This window comes from Musa acuminata, chromosome BXJ1-6 (assembly GCF_036884655.1).
Source record: "Musa acuminata AAA Group cultivar baxijiao chromosome BXJ1-6, Cavendish_Baxijiao_AAA, whole genome shotgun sequence".
Taxonomy (NCBI): Eukaryota; Viridiplantae; Streptophyta; class Magnoliopsida; order Zingiberales; family Musaceae; genus Musa; species Musa acuminata.
In genome coordinates, this window is record NC_088332.1 from 6669793 (window position 1) to 6695477 (window position 25685).

A 25685-nucleotide genomic window follows, 5' to 3' on the forward strand; every position below is an offset into this window, starting at 1 on the left:
CTTTATCTGGAAGCAATAAAAGAAGATGTTGGATATGGCAAAATCTAAAAGGGAGTCATAAATTTCGCAGGTGTAGTATGATGAGTGACGTTACCTCTCTTCTTGTCCAATATCTGAAGCAGATTTATGATCGCCGTTGATGCCATCATGACCGACGAAGTTTATACTCTCATGTGTTACTTTTCTTCTTTTCACAAGCCGACAGCATCGGCCATGGTCTCAGTAGACAGATGTAAACTTGAGCATTGAACCTTAGAAGATCCTTCAGCACCTGAACTGCACCTGAGAGACCGCTTCTAACTATTGTAGCAGTCTCATATACTACAATTTATAATCATAAATGAAGCTTCATCACTTGTTTCTTCAGAAATAAAGTAGAATGTTGCAAATTATCAGAAAGCAATACTTCAAATAAGTTCTAATGATTGGCTACCACACTATAAGGCAAACACATGTATGAGGCCAATTTATCACTGACGAACACCAAAAGAAGCACTCATCTCAACTATATCTTTCTCTTGACTCCTAAAATTGTTTATTTAGAACTTACAAGAAATGTCCAATACAATAATGTAGTTGAAGTCCAAATCCTGACATTGTTTGAAGAAAATTTTGATAAATAAACTGACTGACTACTCTTGGCAAACACATATATCCTCTGTATTTGCCAGCTTTCTATAGTTTCTTCTCTCTCCTGCTGATACATCATATGGGATTTCAGACCATGTTGGGCCTTTGTGGGAGGAGGAGGTTATAAAACTTATCCTTTAAAAAGAAGTTCCGGCCTTTGCTATCAATAGCCTTCTTCCACCCACACCATCCCCCATTCACAATCTTCTTAAGATCATCGTTACCTGTATAGTGTGGGTCGAGGATAAGAAATGCACAATCACCACTTGCTTGGTTGTAGTCGACTCCCAAAAGGGTATACGCTAGAACCCCACCACCTGCATATTTTATTAGGGTGTAAGAAAAGGTTTCAAATGGACTAAATCAAGTAAATGTAAGACCAAGTTATCCTATTTTATCGGTTTTACCATCTTTAGACTAGTTAAATCTTTTTGTGTCTTTGTACTAAGCTGAACATCCAACCTTATCTTGGAAAAGAAGGAAAAGTAACAAGAAATCAACATAAGAGCTCATCATGGTAGAAACTTTCAGGTAACTTGTAATTTTTGGTAGGTTCTAACAAAAAAAGAGATGTCACATGGTCCCATGGTATTTTAATGACTATCATGTTTGTTTGAAAGATGTGGCATAATCTGCCTTGGATAGAGGTCATTGATGCAGATAACCATGCACTCAGAATGTCCTTTAGATCATCTTTGCCTGTATAAGGACTTACCAATCATTACTGGAGTTCCCTGTGTCTGAAAATGAATGGAGAGCTCCCTACACTTCTCTGGAAGCTCTTCCCCAGATCTCACATTAATAATTTTACAGCTGACCTGCAAATAAAAGTCTTCATTACAAGTTAGAAGAAAAAAGTGCCCAATTCTCTTTGGCTGCAAATGATGGGATTGTCATCACAGGATATCAACAAGCACAAGTACAAGAACCTGCAACATGATACCTACCAGAATAAAGTTCTTGCCACCTATTAAAATACCAAAAATAAAATGAAATCTGTGAATATTCTTTATGTATATATCTAACCTAATCACAAAGTGATACCACCAATGTCATCACAAGTGCCATTAAACCACTAATCTAATTAATCTAATCATAGACATTAAACTAACTACATAAGAGACCGACTAATGGCAACTGAATCCTAAAGCTGCAAACAATAACTACAGGTCATGATAACCAGGTCTCTAGACAACTTGAGTTTACCTATCTTACCAAACAAATTGTGAAAATTTCAAACTCAAATGTTCGTGGTTATGACCTAAAATAGTGAAGAAACAAAAGTAGATAATCCTGATCAAATAGAAATTACCAAATCAAAAACCAACTAAGCCACAAGATAGCTTCATATGGCTCCAATTTTTTGATCAAATAGATATTACTAAATCAAAAACCAACAAAGCCACAAGATAGCTTCATATGGCTTCAATTTTCTCTCAGGTCCTGATTCCTTTTACTGCTCAAATGTCATTCTCTCCACCATTGTGAACAACATAATTTTCTTCTAGCCCAACTGAATTACTAACTTGTACGCCAAATATATAGTGACAACAAAGTTTTCTTCAGATGCAGAATTCATTTTTCTTAATAGTCAATAACCAACCAAAGAATATTTAGAATTTTGCAGTTTTATGTAAAGAGTAAAAATCTTACTCCAAGAAGTTTGTCCAAAACATAGCTTAACTCAATAGCTCCAATCCATTCGCGTGATCCAACAAAAGATGGCTCCTTATCACCCATGTCAACAAGAGCCTGTTGAATTTCCCTGAAAGAATTGTTGGCAAATACTGTATAAGAACAGTTAAAAGAGATCCAATTATTATCAAACTAATTTAGTGCATTCCCATAAAAGAAAAATGGACTCGATGTCATCATATGAATACAGAATGTTGAAAAGAAGAAAGTAAGTTCCCAATTCACATAAGAAATACTATTCAGCGGAAAAGTGTTGATGATTTTTCCGAACCTGTGTGAAGGAACTCCTATGGATGCATATTGTTGAAGTCGATACCAGGATATGATAGTTTGCAAAGAGCGATAAGCACATCCCCAGCCCTATTATTATCATTTCATTAGTACCAAAAAATTGAAACTGGAAATTATAAAAGAAAAAATCATGTACTTCAAGTGAAACTTTGTACATCTGACTATGTGGTGCTTATTAACTATTACTATTAATGAACAGAAATAATATTTTTTCAGAAAATATTGTGAAACTAACATACAATAAAATAAGAAGTCAAGAGTTCAAACTTCAAACTACTGGAGAGAAATAGTAAATGGCAGTTAGAACATTAAATTAAGCAAAAGCTAAGAACCAAGGCACCAAATAAATATGGATCCAAATTGATAAACAGAGAAAACTCGTGTAAATTTTTCATAAAATATGTTTTGCAAGATGCATATGGCCACAATATATAGAAAATGGCCTATTATGGCCCTTGTGGGTCCAGCATTATTATTAAGGCACTGGCTTAACATGAGCTGCAACATGGACCCATGTGCTAGTGCCATGCCATTCCATGTTTATCATGTGAAAAAACATGGGGAAGGGTAACAACATGGACTCCAGCCCAATGCCATAACCTATGGGGATATAAATACAAATTCATACAGGCCATCCATGTACAAATTATGAATTTTGAAACTCGTAATGAAAGAGTCATTACATTGTCATCAAAACCGTAGAGGAGGTAATGATAGTATTCATAAGATCCATCAATCAACGAGATAATGCCTCCAGAAACTGCAGAATGCACTCAAGTAAGAAGTCACAATGAACTCAAGAAAAATATAAAATAAAAATAAAGATTACTGGCATTTAAAAGGAACAGAATACTAACCCCCACTAGTTGGAACCTCAGCGTGAACATTTTTAAGCAACGAAGAACCTGTTAGTTGTGCACAAAATGAGTTGCCCAAGTTTAAGGTTCACTCTTTCAAATGAACAAAAACTAATATATGATGAAAACAAAGACATTAGAAATTTGAAAGCACTGAGGATGCTAAAATCCTCTTTCTCAACATTTAATAAGCACCATATTTCACTGAATGGGTGTCCTTGGTATTCTTCATGCCAAAACTTAAAGCATTCGCAATCCGGAGTAGAGGACGGTCTAAGGGTAAACCCAGTCTTGAGTGCAAAGATCTCCTCATTTCACCTAAATTATTTAAAAATTGCCACTTATGTAAATGTTAATAAGCATTGAGATTTGCAAGTAAGCATCTATAGAGAAAGTAACCATACTGCAGAAAAAAAATGCAAATGTTTTACATATGAATGAGCCACCCTCAATTCTATTACCTTGTTTCATTTCAGTCTCACCATATCTAAGATCATAGATAGCTGTTACTGGATGTAATAGCTCAGGTGGAAGAAAGTGATATGGACAAAGCTGCATATCGATATATTATGAGAGATTAATCATCAATGAATGTAAAATAAAAGAACAGTGCATGTCAAACAACTTAGTGTATACAGATATATGCACACACAGTTCTACATACATCACCCAGGCAGCCTATGTTTGAGCTTGGACAGGATGCAAATTGAATTCTCGAAACCAGACTTCAATTTGAGCTACAGAAGAATCATATTTTAACCATTTTGGAAATGTCAAATCCCAAGCGAGAATTACTTGCAGTTGTTCAGAATCCATTGGGAAAAGGGAAAAATGAGTGTTAAAAAAATAGTAGTATTATAAATAGAGCATGGCAGGCACATAGAGGTGGAAGGAATTCAAAAGGATTAAGGGTAAGGGGTGACATTGCAGGCACCACAAGCCCAAAATGGACCATAGATGTAAAAACATTATGATCATATTATCAAATAAATCAAGTGATTTATCTGTCACCAAACATTCATATATTAAGTAGAACTTATCATATAAGTTTCAAGTGACGATTGTGATAATTTTACGGAGATATATTTTCTTCCATTCACTTGGCATACTTTGCTTCTTCATGTCATATGATCTAGGGCATGGTAAAAGAAGTAACTTGATTCATGTAGTGGGGTTCGATTTAAGTTACAATGAACTTTTCGGCTGCTGTGCCACAACGGATTGTGATAGCAGCTGCCGTGGCTTCATTAAACCTACACTACTCTAGTTTTGTCATACAGCATCAGAAAATTCATTGAGCAGCACCTAATGCAGAGCCAGTAGCCACTCGACCACAATGGACATTATTTAGTACAATGGGAGAAATCAAGCTACATTAGCTCTATTGCAACTCAAAGAAACATCTATACTTATCCTGTTATTTTTGTACTGATTTTCATTACTAATTCTACTAGCTGATTTACTGAGTCAAAAAAGTCAAAACAAAGTCCTATGTTCTCCATATGGGTACAATCAGAAAAGCTATTTTACTATTATGATTCATATTTTGAAAATTCTAGGTGACTCTTTCGGTGGTTATTGATGGGATGAAACTAAATTTCTCCAAAATCCCAAATATATGAGAATTGTATGCCTTTGATGGCTTAAAATTGATATTTTTATCATCACAAAAATTAGATTAGATATCTCCCTGGAAGTTGATGTGCACAGTGTCAAAATTTATGGAACAAAAACCGATGCATGTGACAAGCAATTGGCAGAGACAACGGAGCTGAACAGCTGATTAAATTGAAGAGAAACATTACCTGGGGTTGTTGTGATAACAGCTCTGGTATGACAGCCTTCTTGATACTATTTAGCTGATCAATTAATCCAGGTATAACTAATTTAGATAGAGCAGCAGCTATGGTAAAATCTTCAGACGCATAGCAGAGGACATCTAGCTTGAAATTAACATTTAGATTTCTTGCATATTCAGTTGCTGAAATGAGTGAGCATTGTCAATGAAACTACAGAAACACAACAGATTCAGGAAAATAGATAAAAGAACAACCTGGAAAATACTCGGCAACTGGAACAGCTGATTTACAATTATTTCTGGATTGGTTGGATAGAACAGCTATTTGGATAGCATCTGCATTCTAACAAATAGAACAGTCAAACAGATGGAATTGAATGCCTCTAATGCATGATTTAAATAACATAGAAGTACAGAAAACACAAAAATGATAACAATATAGAACATGCAAAGATATCTAAGTAGGTAAGTAATGTTGTACATGAATTTTCTTTTATTTCTTTTTGCAACAGCAATCCAATGCAACTGGCAGCATTTACAAATGAACTAGATGCATGATTTTATAGCAAACCTTAAATGGTCTGGCATCTAAGACTTTTACATTAAAGGGATGTTAAAAAAAAAACCAAAAAGAAGGGGGAGGATGTTTACCTAGAATCTTAAAGTATACGTTCAGAACCAATACTATTTCACAAAACAACAACGATCACAAATGCATTTGTAGATATCTAAAATTACCTCTCTTATTGTTGATGATGAAATGTTCTTATCTTTCAAGTAAAAATGTGAACAAGCTAGATCCTTTGCACCAGATTCCTTCATACTAGCCTTCAAAAGCATGGAATCAGAATGATCTGGTTTTGAATCCAACTCCATACCATGCAAAACAATGGATCGAGATAACTCATCAGTATCAACGTTTGACCCTTCAACTAGGTATGCAACATATGGATCTCTTAGTTTGGCAGCAGCTTCGTCAACCAATGATGAAACAATCTCTGCAACATCTGATAATATTTAAAATATAACATGTAAGCTGATGCCAAAAAAAGGGTAAAATCTTTAACATTTACTTTTAACTAAAAAAAATAACAAACATTCAATTCCAGAAGTCTAATTTCACATGCATACTGCCTGCTAAGAATGTTGAGATAGATGTGTAGAGTTACCGAAAAAGATAGGAGAAAAAAATTTTATCCGTGAACAACTAGATATTATTTCGATAGAAGATAAGATGAAAGAAAATAGTTTAAGATAATATGAGCATGTGCTTAGGAGACCTCCGGATGTGATAGTTAGAAGAGATGAAACGATTAATGTTAGTAATACGAGATGAGGTGAAGGAAGATCTAAAAAGACCTTAATAGAAACTATAAATAAAGATTTAAGTACTCTAAACTTAATTAAACATATGATTTTTTACATATCTCAACGGTGGCAAAAAATCCATATAACCGACTTCAAATAGTTGGGACTTACGACTTTGCTATTGCTATTGTTGGTGTTGCCGCATGCATACCGCCAAATAGTAATTTCATGGTGCACTGGCACACACCCAATACACAAGGCCTCATATAGGCACCATGCTAGCAAAGCACATGTAGGCACCATATATAATACTTGGGTTGTACAATAACAAAGATAAAAATTTTGGTGATAGATATAATTTAATTACATGATTAAAGAAATCAACCATATTTAGAGGGAACAATATCAGCCAGAAAATTCACTCTCTAAAAAGACCATGTCCCATAATTCTTGTGCATTAGAGCCATAGACCAATGCTCTTAATTGGCCTTGGCCTTCTCAAAAGAACAATCAATATAAAAAGCCTCTACACATGCAATCCTGACCGGATAGAACAAGTATCTTAATAAGGTTATGCATTTGATGAAAAGTAACAACCAGTTTTTAGGGGACAGAATTCATTACCATATATTTACCTCCATGAAAAACTCAAGGCCCATGTTGGTATGACTTATCTTCTTGATTTTTTTAATCAAAATAAACAGATAAGTCAGAAGCATCGAAGACATTTTCAATGAGCCTCGCCTTAAGATATAATGCAAAGATGGTGTTCCAGATGAACCAGAAAAGGATTCAAATCTAACCCAAATCAATCTCCAAGTGGACGGGAAAAATCTAGGAATACAGGGTCACCAATTTCCATTTGACTTACCCAATTTAACGTCTTAGAGGTCATTTATTTTAGGTTTTCAACTAACCATGTCAATAACATTGGTAATCTAAATTTAGTTTAACTTTGTCCTAAAGTTGGATCATATCTTTCGTGGCCCCCTCAATTTTCAGATGTATTAAAATACGAACCCACACTGGGGAAAAGGCTTGGATGATAATGAGTTCAACCTTCTAGATTTACATGTCCTGAACCAAATTAAAATACTAGTTGGATAGGTATAGCAATAAGTGGACTAGGTCCGACTAGTTTTTACCAGTTGGACAGCTAGGAGGTGACCAGGCCAAGTTAATCCATCCACTAGTGGTGCATACTGACTGAAACTGATAGTTTTTGGTCCTATTCATTTTCTTCCCACCGAAACCAACCAGTATAGGGCAGTATACCAATCAGTGTCACAATACCATACCAGTTTGATGACCAGCCAATATCTGCAACAGACTGGAATTAAAAACCTTGGGTACAATCATGTAAAAGTACAGACATAATGATTTTAGATTAAAAAAAATTATAGTTCTTGCTCATCTAGGACATAAAGATGATGAGAGAAATCAATAAGATGGATTTGCTTTCTAAGATGAGAAGACAATACTTCAGGACATATTAGGCATGCAAAAGAGTTTCAAATTACTGCTTGAAACCAAAAAAAAATGCACCTGATGTTTTATCAAGAGGAACAAAAACAGGCAACTTCAATTCCAGCTCACATCTGAGGAGACAACCTTTCTCCCAGACATATGTTTCAGGATTATCTTCAAAAACAACTGTACTAACTGCTTCCATACTTTCCACATTTGTAGAATGTGAGACAAAGAAATGAATGTCATCAGTTATTAAATCAGTCACAGCACCTATTAGATCACAATCTCCATCACCAAAGAGAAATTTTCTCATTTTACTGGAAGCCTCAACTGCCTTCCAAGCACATGTCTCCCAGTTTCCATCGCCGACAAATAATGCACCTATAATATTGAATCCTCTTAAAAGTAGCATCCTAATTTCATCTGCAAGAACAATGTGCAGAAAACAAGTCAAACAAGACCTAATACTAAAATTGCAATTTGAAAATAATAATTTTAAAAAAAATGTAATTAAAGAAATGGAACTCTCATGATCACAATTATGAAAATAAAGTGGATGCAAACTGATTATCTTTAAACATACACACACGAAACTTCAGATAACCATAAGCCAATAAATTTATCTGAACCAAAATGTGACAAAACAGAAACTCACGAGAAAGAGAACATACATGTGCCTTACAAGGACAAAATAAATAATAAAACATATTGCTAAAGAACAAAACCTCAAATAAATGTCTCTGTCATTATGGTATGCCTCAATCATCAGGTGATTCTTACCAAGACCTCCTCAAATCCTCATCTAAACCAGACAATATATGTGATAAAAATTAAAAGAACAGGTATGTTTATGAACTTGTGTTGTTCAAAGGCTGCAAATTTTGATACTAGGTCTCCCGAAATAACCATCAGATAATACCAGTGGTTATGATTAATACAGCACAGACCAATGGAGGGAGCAGCTTGCATGTGAGTTGGGAAAAAGACAGTAAATGTTTTCTAAAATGTCAATTTTTGCACTTGATCAATCACAGAATAGATCTCAGTTACTCCTTGAGTAAAAAGCAATCAACAATGAGTTTGAATGCCCATACATGCCTTAAAATACAGGAGGATGAGAAATTTGTTCATTCTCTAGTAATTTGAGCAGACAGATTTGTCTTAAAAAGAATCAACAATGTAAATATAACTTCTAATGGTTTAATGATGATATGGTGCTAGATGATGATATCAGGTGATGAATTCTGCAATCTTATGCAAAAACACAAAAACTAGAAAATTTTGCACTAAAAGAGCAAGACAAACATATATGAGAGTAAAAGATAAGAGAGGACTTGAAGAACCAAAGAATAGCACACGAACCTCATATCTTTCTTTCCAAACAATAATTTATTAATAATTAAAATTAAATCAAGTAGGAACTGAAAAAAAATGAATGGTTTGAATCGTCTCGATGGAGTGAGAAGAATTGGGAGAGAAGGGTGACTGACCAAGGAAAGGCACTGACGGCCAACCCTTTTTCCCTCTGTTTAGTCTGTGATCCCATGCAGGTCCTAAATAACTCAACTTACGACCACATTTTTCCATATGAATTTATAATTAAGTAGGACAACTTATAAAGCACTTAATTGGCTGCAGATGTTATAATCTCGATCACAAATCATCTAAACCCAATAAACCAGAAAATATTTTTTTATTGAAAGGTAAAGTTTCCAATGCGACCCTGACAAATTGCAAAAATCCTGTATACCCCTCCAAAAGTACAAATACCTTGTGTATTTCGTTAATGTTTGAAAGGCCTACAGGTAACACTTGTAATCAGCTCCCCTTATCACATGCTGGTCTTAAATCAGGTTATGACTAGCTAGATGTATGGTTATACATGTCCAACAAGAGCCAAAAAACAAAAACATATCCACCAACTATGAAATAAAGTAGGCCTTATACACAAGAAACGCCACACCATGCTAATTTGACACCCACTATGACTATCAAACAACTTCGCATAACATCACCACGTAACTGCCATGTGCCACCAATGGTGCCACTCCAGTACAATTGCATTAATGTTAATGAAATCCTTCGAGTCTGAGAAGAGCATTTCAAACAGGGGATAAAAAGCTTTATTGGTGTAATGATTGGAATGGAAATTAACCTCAGGGGCATAGAGGTGGATCCACAGCATTTGCTAGATTAAACTAGATATTTAAAATCTTTGCAGAGGAACACAGTTTTATTCCACCACAGGGTCGGGGTGCATTTGCAATTTTCCAAAAATAAAGTAAAGAGCATCGATTGAAAGCTCCAAATCCAACAATAAGTCAACACTTCCATTTGACCACATTCCAAGGCAGATACAAGTCATCCACACCGCTATATCACACAAAATTCTTAAAACATCAAGGAAATCCTATGATCAGATACTTTGAAATTCTTGACACACGCGTATCAAATATTCTTCAGGTATAGATAAATGTAGTGTACTTCTTAGAAATATCAATAACCTCCCCAGTTATATCAAATATATAAACAATAAATTTTAAAAACACAACGGGATCATCGGTTCGTCATTCTATTAGAGAGAGAGGGAGAGAACTCCAAATCTATACCATTGTATTCTCTTCCACTAGAAAGACAACATTCTCTTGTGACCATTTCTTTGAAATATGTTCATTTGGATCGAATTCTACCGATTCTAACCGAACAGTCAAGAAAAACACGAGGGTTTCATTCATGGAAATGGGGCAATACTAAGGGAGAAGGGCGTGGGAGCAGACCTGCTTCTTTGGCGAAGTCGGGGGAGTAGGGATCGTCGTCGGGGAGGGCGTGGAGGCAGCGGAAGGAGGAGACGACGGCGAAGGGAGGAAGGAAGAGAGGGGATCCGATCAGCCATCGGAGGCCGGGGTTCTTGGAGGAGAGCAACGATTTCTTGGGGCACAGAACCCTCACGCACCGTCCCGTCTCGCCCTCCATCGAAGATCCCCAAGGAGGGTCGGCGCGGCGCTTCGAGTGGCACAGTATGTGTAACGCCGCGTGCGTCGCGAGAGAAACACCAAAAAGAAGGCTTTTGTTCTTAGTTTATAACGGCACAGTATGTATGACGCCCGTTTGCATCGTAGGACTAAATACATATTACCCATATAATTTTATTTTTAATGTTCTAACTCTTACATTTTAAAAAATTATATTAGTATCTATATAATTATAAAAATAAAATATTTAAATTTATTTATCCTAATGATATTAATTTATTAATAAAAATATAAAAATAAAAATATATATATATATATATAATTTTAATATTCGATAGCGGAAGGTAGACGATGATGTCATTGGTGTCGACGCTGATATAGTTATTTAGTCGCCTCCGATGACGATAAGGTTCACTCTCACCGCAACTCTACCCATCTCCACGAGAATCACTCCATCGACTTCATCGTTGCCCACCCCAAACCGCTCTGCATCTGCATCGACGTTAGCGTAATTATCGCTTAAAAACTGTGTCGGTGTCTATGTCGACGTTAGCTTCTTCGCCATCCCATTCTCCTAAGAGCAGTGTCAAGAAATCCCCAAATCCCTCTCCCACCCCATTGTAGTTAAGGACGCCTCTGCCAACCCCTCCCCCAATCAACTCCACTCGAAACTCTCTACCATGCGCAAGAAGCACTCTGTTGCCTCTCTCGACCCATTCGTAGCTGTGCTCGCCCTCTGCTCCAATGATCATCATCATTGTGCTCGCCCTATGCTCCAATGACCTCCCGCACAATGATGATGATGTAGACGAGCTTTGGTTAGTGCTCAATGTCGTGCCATAGAGAGTCATTAGAGTTCCTACTGCTCCCCCCGCTATCGAAATTGATGTGACAAGAGATGGTATCGGAACTGACGTGGTAGTTGGGAGAGCGACAAGAGCTCCAGCAACCCCTATAGATGCCACCCTCTATGGAGTGATATTAGGCACTAACCAGAGCTCGTCCATATTGTTGTCGTCATGTGAGAGGCCATTGGAGTAGAGCGTGAGCGTGGCCAAGAATGGGTCAAGGGAGGCAGCAGAGCGCTTCTAGCGCATGGTGAAGAGTTCTGAGTGAGAGTGCACCGAGGGAGAGAGGAGGGTGGGCAAAGGCTTCCTCAACTATGGTAGAGGAGGAGCAGGATTTGGTGATTCTAAAGCGTTGCTCCAAGAGAATGGAATAGTTGATGAGTGAAGGGATGGGGAGCGACCACCATCATTTGTATTGACATTGATGTAGTTTCTAAGTGACAACTATATCAGCATTGATGAGTTCGCCGACGCTCCTCGCGGAGGAAGATGGCATCACGATGAGAACATACCTTATCGATGATATCATCTACCATGGATGTTAAAATTAATTTTTTACCCTTTATTTTTAAGTAAGGGAATCCAAGCAATCAAGAAATAAAAAACATATAATTTTACCAAAACCATAAAATCTGTACTTCTTTAATTCTTTAACCATATAATCAAGAAATAAAAACATATATATATTTTAAAATCATGAGAAAATAAGTCAATCGACAGTCCCTAGGCTCATGTAAAGGCCCATAGAAGGATACTACCCTTGAGGAGCAAAAGATCATAAGCCATTAGGCTAAAATTTATGGATGCTTCTGTTTCAACGACTAAAATTTTCACCTTTTGAATTCATTCAACAATGAACAGCTTCACAATCATGAGAGAAAAAAGAAATGGTATCAAATTCCGAGAAAACAACATCCAAGAATCTCGCAATGCATCTGATCCAGATCTACAGATGTCTATCCAATCGTAGGAAACAGTCACCCATCTTCCCCTTGATGGAAGTGTAGCATGATACAGATACAGATCAGACCCATTAATAAACTTATAACAAAATCATTACAAAAAAAAGTCACTCAAATTAACGAAGAAAGCACAAAAATCAAGCCATTAGAATTCTTAGATGCAACACGGAAATTTAAACCATTTAGCAATAGCAAATTATGATAGAGATATTTCTTTGCTCAAAATCTTCATCACCAAAATCAGTACTCAGCCGGAGTGATTACGTCATCAATCTTCAAAATCATTTTTACGACTTGTGTTGCAAGCAAAATCTGTTGTTGTTTGCCAATCAGCGTCTCAAAGACATTCTGCTCTCTCATATTGTTTGTCCCAACATCATTGCAATCTATGCCACAATATGGATTACTTTCCTGCAACAACCATGCCATGAGAATATTTAAATGTTGAAGATATATGAAATGTTCCAAGCAACGCTTAAGGAAACAATTGTGTAATGATTGTGACATGACAACAGATCAAACTTATCAGCAGAAGGTACAAGAAAAAGTTCACTTAATCTTGGTTCTCTGGCACGAGAAACATCAGTGCTGTGCCGGAAACTAATTGTAAATGCATGTGCCTATCTGACCATGGATAATAGGAAATTGGTGCCAACAGACAACTCAAAAAGAATGCTACAGCCTTGAATCTTGTCATCATATGATTAATAAATAAAACAGGATATGAAATAATAAGAATGGTTCATCAGTCCATCTTTACCAGTACCCCAGGTAATTATACCTCCAAAGCATGGATATGGACATGACAGATGAATACAATCCATTTCGGATATTTTGACAAAATTTCAAAAAATATATATAAGTACAACACGGATATGGCAATAAAAATTTTCTAGAATATATAACTGTATATCACAACATTTGACATTCATCTAAGATGTTCGTGATAAATAATAAAAAAATAAAAACTCATAAATAACTCACTAGTGATTCTTGAAAACATGAGCTGGTTTTTTATTTCCCAAAGATAATCAACCAAAAGTTCAAAAGGAGATCTTTTTAATTGTCATGGACCTATAAGTATGTGGGAGTTATATTCCAGCTTTTATATAGTAGTAGTTTACTCTGAAATCAATAAGATATTAATCAATTAACAACTAACTACAATATATTATAAAATGACTCATACACAGCATGGTCATGCAGTCTTCCTCGCTGCATAGTTGTAGCTCTTCACTGGATACTGAAAAGTTTCTAGATTACTTTGGAGATATATCCTACAAAGTTTATGACCAAAACTGAGAAAAACCTTTTCAATTTCTTTATTTTACGAGGTCTCATGTCCCTTCTATATGGAGTCAAAGGGGACATGCTCCTTTAGTTCCCATCCCCCTATATGGCAAAACTTCTCTGTTTCCATGCCCTTCTCTGTGGAAGATGCAGGCATGCAAGGTTTCCCACTGCACTTCTAATTATCTAATTTATTATCTGCCACCTGATTCTGTGGATAAATCATGATACCTAGTGTTAAAGAGCAACTTATTCCAATAAAAGACCTGAACTTTATGCCATTGCTACCAATTTCAAAGACGGAAGCACATGAATACTTATCCCAATAACAAAGTACTTTAAATCATCACTGGATACAAACCACGTAAAAAAGGGTTTGAGGTAAACAGTCTTTCAGCCACTCAACATTATAAGATTGATGGAGCTGATTAATTTATTAACTGCATACCTTAATTTGCTGAGATTTGACTGCGGTAAGAGTATCAATAGGTGGAAGGCCACTGTTCTCAGCAAGAGCCATAGGAATAGAATCTAAAGCTTCAGCAAATGACCTGATAGCATACTGAGAAAGGAAACAGAGAAAAACTTGAAATTCAGGCTTCAAAAAATTTGTTAGACAATTTCCCAAAGGTCTAGAATCATTCACCTGCTCCACCCCAGGATATCTATCTGCAGCAGCTTCTACAGCAATTGAGCAAGAAATTTCAGCAGAGCCACCACCATATACAATAGAATTGTTCCGGATCAGATTCCGAGCCACACAAAGTGCATCATGAAGACTACGTTTAGTTTCTTCTATCATCATTTTGTTACCTATAGCATCACCATTAAAAATTCAATAAAAAATTCAAATTAATTAATTGTTGTAGTTTCTCTAGTAAAACAAATTGCCTAATTCGTGAGAAGAATTACTGCTAATCAGAAGCATAAACATAGAAAGTTACACACAGAAAACCCATTCCTAAATAAAGAAATGAGAAAACATGTTGAATTGGTTACCAAACAAAGCATGTAAATGTTGTGGGAGATAAGTGCTCATTTAAGATCAGACATGGATAATCTTCTCCCATTTAGCATCATTGATGATGATGCCTTTCTTAACGTTGTCGTATCCCTCCTGTCCTCCCTCCCTCTGCCCTTCTGCAGCTCAATTTAAACTGGTTCACTCCCCTCACTAGTATGCACAATAGTCTTATTTAGACATACCTAAACCAGCTTGAACAATTTTTCTCACCTTATTATCAAATTAATATTCATTTAAGCCATAGTATAATGATTATAGAACTCACAAGCCTGCATTCCCACTTGTAACCTGCCTTATCCTATGTGCAATATCCTCTTTAGACAAATACTCAGTACCAAGAACATGAACCTTTTTAGTTGGATACTTCTTGATCATCTATCACAAAATTTCAACTACATCTTTTTTTTAGTATAATAACAATTCATTCCATCTCCTTTTTTTTAATTCTTAATACAGAATCACTAATTCGAATTAGGATTTCTTTAAGTGTTGCCACATAGGACGAACAAAATGCTTAATGAGACAATAAAATAACACCAACAATCTTTATGTCAATAAAGTAGACTAGAATAAATGCACATGAACATTCATCAAAAAAGACTCGGATTGAAACCAATACAGTTGATTAAGCCTACATGAAATAATTACCGTACATGAAACAATATAGATAAAATGCATATTTCAAATGAGGATTCAATGCTCAAGATTAAATGTCTTTAGATGTATATCAAAACACAAAACAGTGTGACATTCGGGTTCTATTAATCAAATAAAAATAAGGTATGAATGTTGTTACAAGGCCTTTTGGTGCCTAGAATATGAACAGCTTAGAGAACTACATATTATATATTTATTTGTTTCCTTGCCCTTTGTATGTTAAGAATCATAATCAATAATGTTGATCTTCGATTTGAATTATAAACCAGATTTGATTATTAATGAAGAAAATCAGGGCATCAAATCAATCCATCTAATGGGATATAGCACACGGTAATGCCATGCTCTGTCCACAAGCAATGTCAGAACTCCTTTTCACCCAATTTAGAGCACAACAACCTCATCGTGTATTCAATCAAAAGCATTCTAATTGTTCACCAAGGGCGAAAAGGCAGTTCTAATTTCTCAATGAAAAAAAAAGTTCAGCATTATCAAACAAGGATTTAACTATATGACTCCACATATCAATGTTATTCTAGCACATGCCTCCAAAAACCCAGTGTAAGCAAAATATTCGTTTCAGCCTAAAAAGAGAACTAGAAGTACCATCAAATGTATCAAATTCCATTCGTTTAAAATACAAAATATACATATATATATATATACATATATATATATATACATATATATATATATACATATACATATATACATATACATATACATATACATATACATATATATACATATACATATACATATAGATACATATACATATACATATACATATACATATACATATATATATATATATATATATATATATATATATGCAGATTTCGAAGTTATAACCTCATTATCGATCTGAAACATACTTAGCTAGATTCAGAAAGAATGAGTTTTCACAATGCAAATACAATTGGGTTACCAATCTACCACAAGTACTGCAGCAGGATTAGACATGCATACCACCACGAATGAAAATTGTTACAGCTCTGGAGTTAGCACAGTGTTCAATATACAGCATCCGATCCTTGGTAGTTCCAAATGATTTCTCTCTAACTAATCCAGCCTGGTAAGAAAGAACAAAAAAAAGTTTCCTAATAATATTAGCACTCATAAAACTGATGTACTGGTATTCGGAAAATCAACTAAACATATTCAACAAAGGCTCATTCATAAGTTAATCCAATAACTTGAAATCATTTGGTACCATGAAGTCAGTAATGTCTCTCTGTGTAATACATGAAAAGTCAAGAATCACCACAACAGACTCTGCAAAGGAGAATAAAACAAATTTTTTACCATGCTCTTATCGGTGAGTCGGTCAATGCATTCACTGACGATATTGCTCCCTCAACTATTTACTAGGATATGAAGCACCCAAATATTTATCAGAATTTCCTCCAAATGTATATAAATCCAGATACATAATTATATTTTCTACCAAAGCATGTTATCTACAAATTGCTAGATAATTTAAGAATATTACACTTTAGTTGTAGCTAAATTAATAACTTAGGGATAGAACTATCACAAGATTTAATGGTTCTTAGTCTTCTTACTCTGCCTAGTGATATTTCCTCGTAAGAGCTCAATGATGGAGAACATCCATGTAGATGACCCCATATAGATGATACCTTACAGTTTCTTGATACGTACCACTACAAAAAGTTGGCACACCAATCACTAAAATTTACTCTTAACCAAGTTCAGCATACATTATAGAAGCATGCAAATATAAACAAGTGTAACTTAGGTTTTATGTTTTGTTAAACAATGAAGATTACCTAGCTCTAGCACAAAAATATAACAAAGCAATTGAAAATAGGCTGAAGGGGAAAGATGATACTGCATATATCTATATGTATTGACATTCACATTAAATTTATTCATGGACACTTTTATAGCCTAAATTTCCAAATGTAACCTACACTTTCTTGCTAACTGTAAGCAAATCAACCCTCTAGGGCCAATTTACCACCTCTAGTCTTCTCCAAAGTTGTTCCTATTTCAGTTCAGTAAAAAGTTTAGGTTGGTTATTACTATTTACAAATAATTTCCAAATATTATTGCTAGTAATGTAAATGACAATATGTAGCAGATCTACAAAATCTCATGTCATTTCAGCCAAGATAGTTGATGCATGTAGATCTATCAAATCTCTATATAGCCTATGCACTTCAAAAAACTAAAAACAGGAGCGAATTAGCCAATTTATATTTTAGCCTATAAAGTGATGCATACCATATACAAGATGAGTCAAGTTGTGTTCGGTTAGGTTTGAGTTCAGTCAACTGACTCCATAGTTTAAGTTGGAGTTTTTTTCTTTTTTTATAGGGATTTTCATATGTACTTCCATAAGTAATTTGAGAAGAACAATTAGGAAATTAGTAGGATTATTTTAGTTAGAATATCATTAAAATATTATCATAAGTTTTGTGTAATATGTTAAGACAGTATTTTTCGTTATGTAAATTAGCTGCATTATATAGTTTTTGTATCATGCACATTTATGTAATTTTTGTATCATGCATATTATTCGTAGACTTTTTCTCCAGATGTTAGAACTTTTTTGCTTTTCTATCTCTTTTTTTTTTTTTCAAGGACTCCAAATGAAATGAGAAACCCATTTAGAAGTTAGAACAACATTTTATATGAAATCTGGAACTTTTTTCAAATAAAAATAAAAATTAACACTCGATCTCCAATCAATCAAGATTGATTCTTGCTCAGTGAGCTTCACTTGAGGAGCTTACCTCACCACATAAATACTCGATGATCTCAGTACACGAAAAGAGCAACTTCTTAAATGTTAGCAATGTTAAACAATGGGACATAGAAGTATACAGTGGCATAAAACAAAATGTTTGAGCTTGCACAGAGAAAGTTAACTCAACTTAGAAGTTAACATCTGACAAACCAAATGTTCAGATATCCCAATTATAAAACTTATATGAGAGAATCCCAAGTAAATCCTACCTTTCCCAGCTTTTCAGTTGTCAACTCCTGGAACCTTGGAACTATCCTCCCACCTGTGTGAATAGAAAAGACAGTCAACCTATGATAAGTTTTCTTTGTTGCCTCATTATTTCTAGTGAACTAATACAAAATACAAACCTGTAGCTATAGCAATCAATTCCAATTCAACACCACCAACCCATCTAACAGCAGGCAAATTCCGATGCATTAATAAATGGTTTGCTTCATCATCAAAACCCCATTGACAGATAACAAGGGTTGCACCAACATCCTATAACAGTCAAAAACAGAACCCAGAATTCATTTGAAATAAAAATTCACTTGTTTGTCATATGACAATATATCACCAAATTGCATCTTACATATTAGATGATAGCAGAGAAAATATAAAACTGAACTTAGAACTTAACAAAATTAGATCAATTCAAATTAAATAGATAAATCAAATTAAAATTAAAATTCACAAAAAATTGACTCTAGATGATAAGTAATTAAGTTTTAATTGACTGAATTGCAAATATTTACATACAACAAAATCTCTACAGTTCATGAAAAGCCTAATATCCAAAATGTTACAGCAAACAGGCCCACATGCAAGAACTGTTTTTTTTTTTTTTTTGCAAGAAGTAACTTGTTGATAAGACAAAAAAACACACAACATTTGACGTATGTACCTTGCATTTTTGGACCATATCATCAAAGTAATTCTGCTCCTGCTGGCGTAAAGTTTGAAATTTCTCAACAGTGTCAATGTCAATCTTATGCTTTGTTTTTGGCTTGGGTGGCTCAAATGGGCATGTCAGGATAGCAATATTTGCATCCTCGATTCTTTTTGGCATTTGTGGATGGCTCATATCCTTGTCAACAAGAATTCCATATATGAGCTCTGTATCTTCCAATTTTCCTCCGACCTTTCCTTCAACCTTGATTAGTTCCAAATTAACGTCTTTCCTCTCTAAATCAGCAACTGCAAGAACTGCCTTAACAGCAATCTCAGCTAGTGCACGCTTGCAACGATTGACACTGCAACATGACCGTGATGAGTAGTTTACTGGAGATAAACAAATTCAGAAAAATAGAAGAAAAGTATGGAAGAAGATAGATCAATAGACTGAATAAAGGTAAATTAAATTTACATTTTTGAAGATAAAGTTGTCATGCAAGTTTGCACCAAAGGCTCTATATTGGTAACACTAAATTCAAACTTCTGTGATATGCTCTCAAGATGCTCCACAGATAACTTAGAGGCCATTTCATATCCCTCAGAGATTCTAATAGGATGAATACCACGTTCCAATAGCTTCTCAGCCTGCTCAAGAAGCGCACCAGCCAAAACAACAACTCCGGTTGTACCATCACCAATTTCATAGTCCTGACTACGGGATAGTTCCACCATTAGCTTTGCAATCTGATTGTCAACATCCATCTGCTCCAGGATTGTTGCCCCATCGTTTGCTGCCACCATACAGGAACAAAAATCAGCAAATGCAAAAGTTTAAGGGAGGGAGAGCTCAACTGCCTACTAAAAATGACCCTATAAATGAAAAATTCCTAAACCATGGAAACACAATCATAGTCAACTTTTCAGTGCCCTAAAGTAGACAGAGTGTCCATGTAACAACTTATAGTTTCAGGTTAAAAGTAACCAATCGATAACCAACCATCTGTGAAGAGCTTTAGTCTAATATCTAAAACATTTTTCACCTGAATTATAACCAAAGTTCATTGTTCAAGGTGTCAGCACCTTACCCTGTGCTATATGGTCATCGCCATGACACATGGTACATGTTATATAACACAAAATTGCATGTGCCTTACCATGACATAAGATGAATTCACATGGATTTCATGCTAGTACCACGTTACCAATTAGCAGCATTCCCCTGTGTCCTACTGCTTGGTATGTACAACACAGGAGCAGCACCTCGAACCATAAATAAAATGCACATGCTATCTAACAGACATCATGCATCCCCTACATGTTACAATCACCAAAATTCTTACCCATGTGAATTCTGAAGTTCAACATGGAAGATGCGTTCAAAATTGTTACAACATATTATTGTGGGTGAATGAAAAGTAGATCATTGCACAATGTCAGGGTGCTATAATTTTACTTTCAATTTCACTACCTACTAAAAGTTTACATTTACATTAAAAAAATGTAAAGAACAACCTTCATTGGCTCTCAAGTGAAGTACCAGAGTTCCATCTCTCTCTTTTTGTATTTCCTAACGATTTCCTGAACAAACCAGACACAAGTACTGAAGACTACTACCATAAGCGTTTCTCCCAACTCAAACAAACTTCAATACTCCTTTATTACGATCCAAACCGTTCGTCTTTCCCACTTTATTAGCGAGCCTTGAACCCTAGACAACTATGATTCAAAAAAGCACCACCTTACCAAAAAATTACCAGTTACTGATGAACAAAAACACGCCTTTCCTACACCCCAAAGTTCAAAAACCCTAGCTCGAGGCAAAAATCCCAACAAGCAAAACGGATGACTCCACCTCCCTCTCATTGCCACGGAAGCCCATCAAAAAAGAATCAGAACAAAGAATACGCTTTACTAGTAATCTCCAACAACAGCAAGGAAGAAACAATATCGAAGCATAGTCAAGAAGGAGAAAAAGAAGACTGACTGATGACGACATCCCCGTCTGGACTCTGGAGCATCTTGTCCATGCCCTTAGGGCCGAGGGAGGTGCGAAGAATCCGAGCCACCGCCTTCCCCGCGGAGATGTTGGCCTTCTGCGCCTCGAGCCCCCGCAGCCGTGCCTTCTGCCCCTGCTCCTTTATGATGATGAAGGGCCGCCCGTACTCGTCGAACGCCAGCGCCATCTCCCCTCTCCTCCTCCTCCTCCTCCTCCTCCTCCTCCTCTCTCTCCTTCTACCTCCTCCTCCCCTTCAGAGAATGCGGCGGAGGTGGACGGCGTTCTCTCTCCCGCAGAGTGAAGCACTCGATCGCGGATGCCGTTAGGGTTGGCGAAGATAAAGGCTTCGCGTACCCAAGCGTTCCTCCACGACAAGTCTATTGATGACGTGGCTCTCTCAGAGTAGTTCCAAACAGTGGGACCCACATAAATTTTAAATAATTTATAGAAAAGTCCCCTCGACTATGGCTATTGTGCAACAACGGACTTGTAAAATTACAAACTGGTACGTTACTTTAATAAAATGCTAATCGTACTCCCATGTAAGAATGCGCAAGCCCAAGCGTTAAGATGATGGACTCTCGACGGTAAATAAGTATAATCTGGGGAGTTTTCTGCAATCTGGTGCGGTGAGAGTCGAAACAGTGTCGGGGCCCAAAGCAGGCCCACACCCCTTTAATGTGACTGGAGGAGAAAGCTGCGGGTTCGGAGTTTGGGGCTGGAATCCAATGAGCCATGGATCCGAGTTCGATCCGACCATGACTCGGCCAATGCAAGCAGTGGAATGGACACACACACACACACTTTGGGAAATATAATTAATCATATTTTAAGCTTGGAAATTAGTTGGATTTTCTTTTTCTAATACACATATATATGCTTATTGAACTGCTTAAATCATATTAAAATGTTTATCGATTATATATATACAATTAATTTAATATTGCATAACTATTTTATATTTAAATATTTTATTAAACTCATGATTCAATCATAAATATTGCATTGTTTTATTTTTAAATAAAAAATAAAAATAAAAAAAGGTAAACTTGAAATGATGTCTTGTGTGGTATAAATGAAAATGATATTAAAAAAGAAAAAATAGCAATGTGGAATGGAATTATAAATGATAGCTTGTCATTAAAGTTTCTCTTGAGTGCTTTTTTGTTTAATGATGATATAGTAGTGTCATGTCACAAAAAACATTCACATCAATCTCTGTCCTCTTCCTCATCTCCTTCAAGCTTTGGCCCTTTGGCCCTTCTTCCACATGCCAATGGAATCTCAACCCACCTCACACACTATCTAAATTGCTACTATACTATGTTGATCTGAAATCCATGTTCTCCTCTCTAACCTTCTTCAAGTTCACGCATTCATTATAACCAGGCACAAAAGACCATGATGAGAACCTATAACCCTAGTTATGTTAATGAAAGGTCATCCAATGATTGATGCTTCCAATTCAATTGAAGTCATTCAATTTGTATGTTACACCAATACATTTCACATGTCCCTCTTTCTTTAATTTTCAAAATAATATTATTTTTTATATCGATTTGATCTAAAATATTTAATCGAATTTGCGACGGTGTATCAGATCCACTTATCTTTACGATGAGAAATGATTTTTTTTATGATAATACATGGATAATAAGAGTTTGAGATCAAATATCATCTTTATCATTAGTTTCTTAAAAAATAATTAAAAAAATACATATCACATTTTGTATGATGTTTTTTGAATTTTTTTAGAAGGATTAAAACTCTAAAATATATTTCTTTTCAATATAGACATCACAAATCATATAAGTGGAGATAACATATGTATATTATTTATATTTCTATTGACATATTGATTATAGATGAAAGTGTACAAGTCTGGAATACTACATTCTAAAATGTGAAGTTTTTTCTTATAAATCTAAAAGAATAATTCTCCTGTATTTTCTTGATTTGTATAATGTTACATTATATTGTCTTGCAAGCTACAGTTACCAAAGGCTTAGCCTTGAAAGAAAGAAGAAGAAGAAGAAGAAGAAGAAGAAGAAAAATCCTTTCTCCTAAAAGGCAACTCCAGCATCAAACCCAAAGATTTCTTCTTCAGATGTTGTCCATCCTCACCAACCATCACCATTATATTATTAGCCCTTCAATCAAGCAAAAGCAGGTTTGCAGACTCCATGTGCTGCACTCACCTTCCCTAAGTCTCGCCATACACCACCACTCTAATCAAACATCTACAGAGCTCATCTCCCCCTTTAGCAAACAAGCCCACCAAAAGCAGCTAAAGTTCTCTTTTCAGGTCTACCAAAGAACCTTTGTAAAGAAGCTCATCACACCCAACACTTTCTCGTTTCTTAAGACATAAAGAACCTCTTCTCCATCAATGACCTCTTTATCCTGACGCACGCTTGCAAAGCTTGTCCAAGATCTCTCTCTCTCTCTCTCTCTCTCTCTCTCTCTCTCTCTCTCTCTCTCTCTCTCTCTCTATATCTACTCCTCCGAGTCTCCTAAGTTGTGCATTCACACAGAGAACGAGAGAGAGAGAGAGAGGGCAGAGGCAAGGAAGAATGATCAGGTTGAGATCAAAGAAGCTCTTCAAGAGGAGTTCTTCCAAGGCCAGTGGCGGCAATGGTGGGTGCAGCAGGAACGGTGACATCCAGTGGGAGCTGCGGCCAGGAGGCATGCTGGTTCAGAAGAGAGAATGTGGTGAGGGAGCTGATGAGGTGATCACAGTGAGAATCTCTACCGGGTCAAGTTGGCATGAGATATCTATTGGAGCCACTGCCACATTTGGTGAGCCGATTAGGTTTCATCTGTTCATGTTTACTTGTGTTTGGATCTGAATTCTTCTGTGGTGCTGCAGGGGAGTTGAAGATAGTTGTGGGCATGGTGACAGGGCTGGAGCCAAGGGAGCAGAGGCTACTGTTCAAGGGCAAGGAGAGAGAGGATGGTGATCATCTCCACATGGTGGGCGTGAGGGACAAGGACAAGGTGCTGGTTTTGGAGGATCCTGCAATCAAGGAAAGGAAGCTGATGATGGCCATGGCAGAGAGGCAAGTCATGAGCAGCCCATGCCACACCATTATTGAGGTGTAGGCATTTGGTTCCTCTCACTCTATCCCTCTTCTAGTACTAACAGTATGAGATGCAAGGAGCTGAGGAGAGACTCATCCTTTGCCAAGTGTTAGTGTGATGCTGAGTTTATGTAAAGTTGATGTGGAAGAAGAGTTGCATTCCTAAGTATTTTTATGTAATGGAATGGAAACTTGGGACAACTTCTTGGCTTCTTCTGGTTTGAGCTTCCTCATTCTTGTGTTGTGGCATCACCTCATGCCACTAAACTGAGGAAGCTGGAACTGATAGTGATTGCAGGAAAGCTTTATCAGTGGACTAGTCTACTCATGTCTTGGTCAACTAAAATGAGATCAAGTCCATAAAGGTTTGCTCTAACGGAGAAAGGAGAAGACAGGGCCCAAGATTCAATTGATATACATATGTGGTGATGATTCCTTTCAAGTTTTGAGAATGGCTTAATGAGGTAGCACTAAGAACAAGTTGTACTGCACAATCAAACAAAAACAACTTTCTTCTTTCCATTGACATCCCATTGATGGCATCAACATTTGTGAGTGGAAGAAGTATACATTTTGTGGAATAAAAGGTCCAAGAAATGTGGATGAGGCTCCTCCTTTCATCAAAGGCTCCACATAAAGAGAACATCAAACATATGCACAGAGAACTTTGCATAAAAAACAAATCTTCTAATAATTGTGCATAAAAATGTTGAATGACCATTGAAAAGAGAGACTTTTGCACATTAGATTTACTAGCATCAAGATGAACAATGATAATAGTACACATAGTAACTTGTTCAAGCCCTGAGTTGGTGATACATAATGATCCACAGCAGAAAAATGGAACATAGTTAGAAGCTTTTTTTTCATTGCATCATCATAAATCAAAAAATTAAGTTTCAAAGGTCATTCATTGATCCAAAAATTACATGATTTGATTGTACAAACATACATGACCAACCAATTTGGTTAGATAGATTCAGCAGATAATACAATACATACAGTTGAAAGAAACAGTGGGAGAAGACACTATGGAATGCAAATACAACAGTTACAGAATTCCATGGAAAGATAGTAATAGAGAAACATAATACGATTGCACATCACTTTGCTTTAAGTCGAATTAGCCATGGTTAATTTGCTAGTTCATAGGTGCTAAGT

At 36.1% G+C, this 25685-nt stretch overlaps 3 protein-coding genes across 3 annotated transcripts; 1 reads left to right on the forward strand and 2 right to left on the reverse strand.

Moving 5' to 3' along the window:
* Positions 1–496: 496 nt before the first annotated feature.
* On the reverse strand, positions 497–11101 carry LOC135675905 (probable Ufm1-specific protease). The gene is made up of 13 exons (XM_065186546.1): positions 10827–11101; positions 8125–8472; positions 6010–6278; positions 5527–5614; positions 5279–5454; positions 3935–4025; positions 3669–3791; positions 3474–3521; positions 3300–3376; positions 2597–2685; positions 2284–2395; positions 1346–1448; positions 497–947 (listed from the first exon to the last, which is right to left on the reverse strand). Exons 1-13 carry the CDS (start codon positions 11020–11022, stop codon positions 718–720), a joined length of 1950 nt encoding a protein of 649 aa, XP_065042618.1. The 5' UTR covers positions 11023–11101; the 3' UTR covers positions 497–717.
* A 1640-nt stretch (positions 11102–12741) lies between these two features.
* Positions 12742–21701, reverse strand: LOC135675906 (T-complex protein 1 subunit epsilon-like). Its single transcript, XM_065186547.1, has 9 exons — positions 21433–21701; positions 19921–20239; positions 19459–19807; positions 18923–19055; positions 18785–18837; positions 16772–16874; positions 14768–14934; positions 14570–14683; positions 12742–13242 (listed from the first exon to the last, which is right to left on the reverse strand). The coding sequence occupies exons 1-9, from the start codon at positions 21629–21631 to the stop codon at positions 13072–13074; spliced, it is 1608 nt and encodes a 535-aa protein (XP_065042619.1). The 5' UTR covers positions 21632–21701; the 3' UTR covers positions 12742–13071.
* Positions 21702–23885: 2184 nt separating this feature from the next.
* On the forward strand, positions 23886–24735 carry LOC135675907 (BAG family molecular chaperone regulator 1-like). The gene is made up of 2 exons (XM_065186548.1): positions 23886–24243; positions 24314–24735. The coding sequence occupies exons 1-2, from the start codon at positions 24018–24020 to the stop codon at positions 24544–24546; spliced, it is 459 nt and encodes a 152-aa protein (XP_065042620.1). The 5' UTR covers positions 23886–24017; the 3' UTR covers positions 24547–24735.
* Positions 24736–25685: the final 950 nt, after the last annotated feature.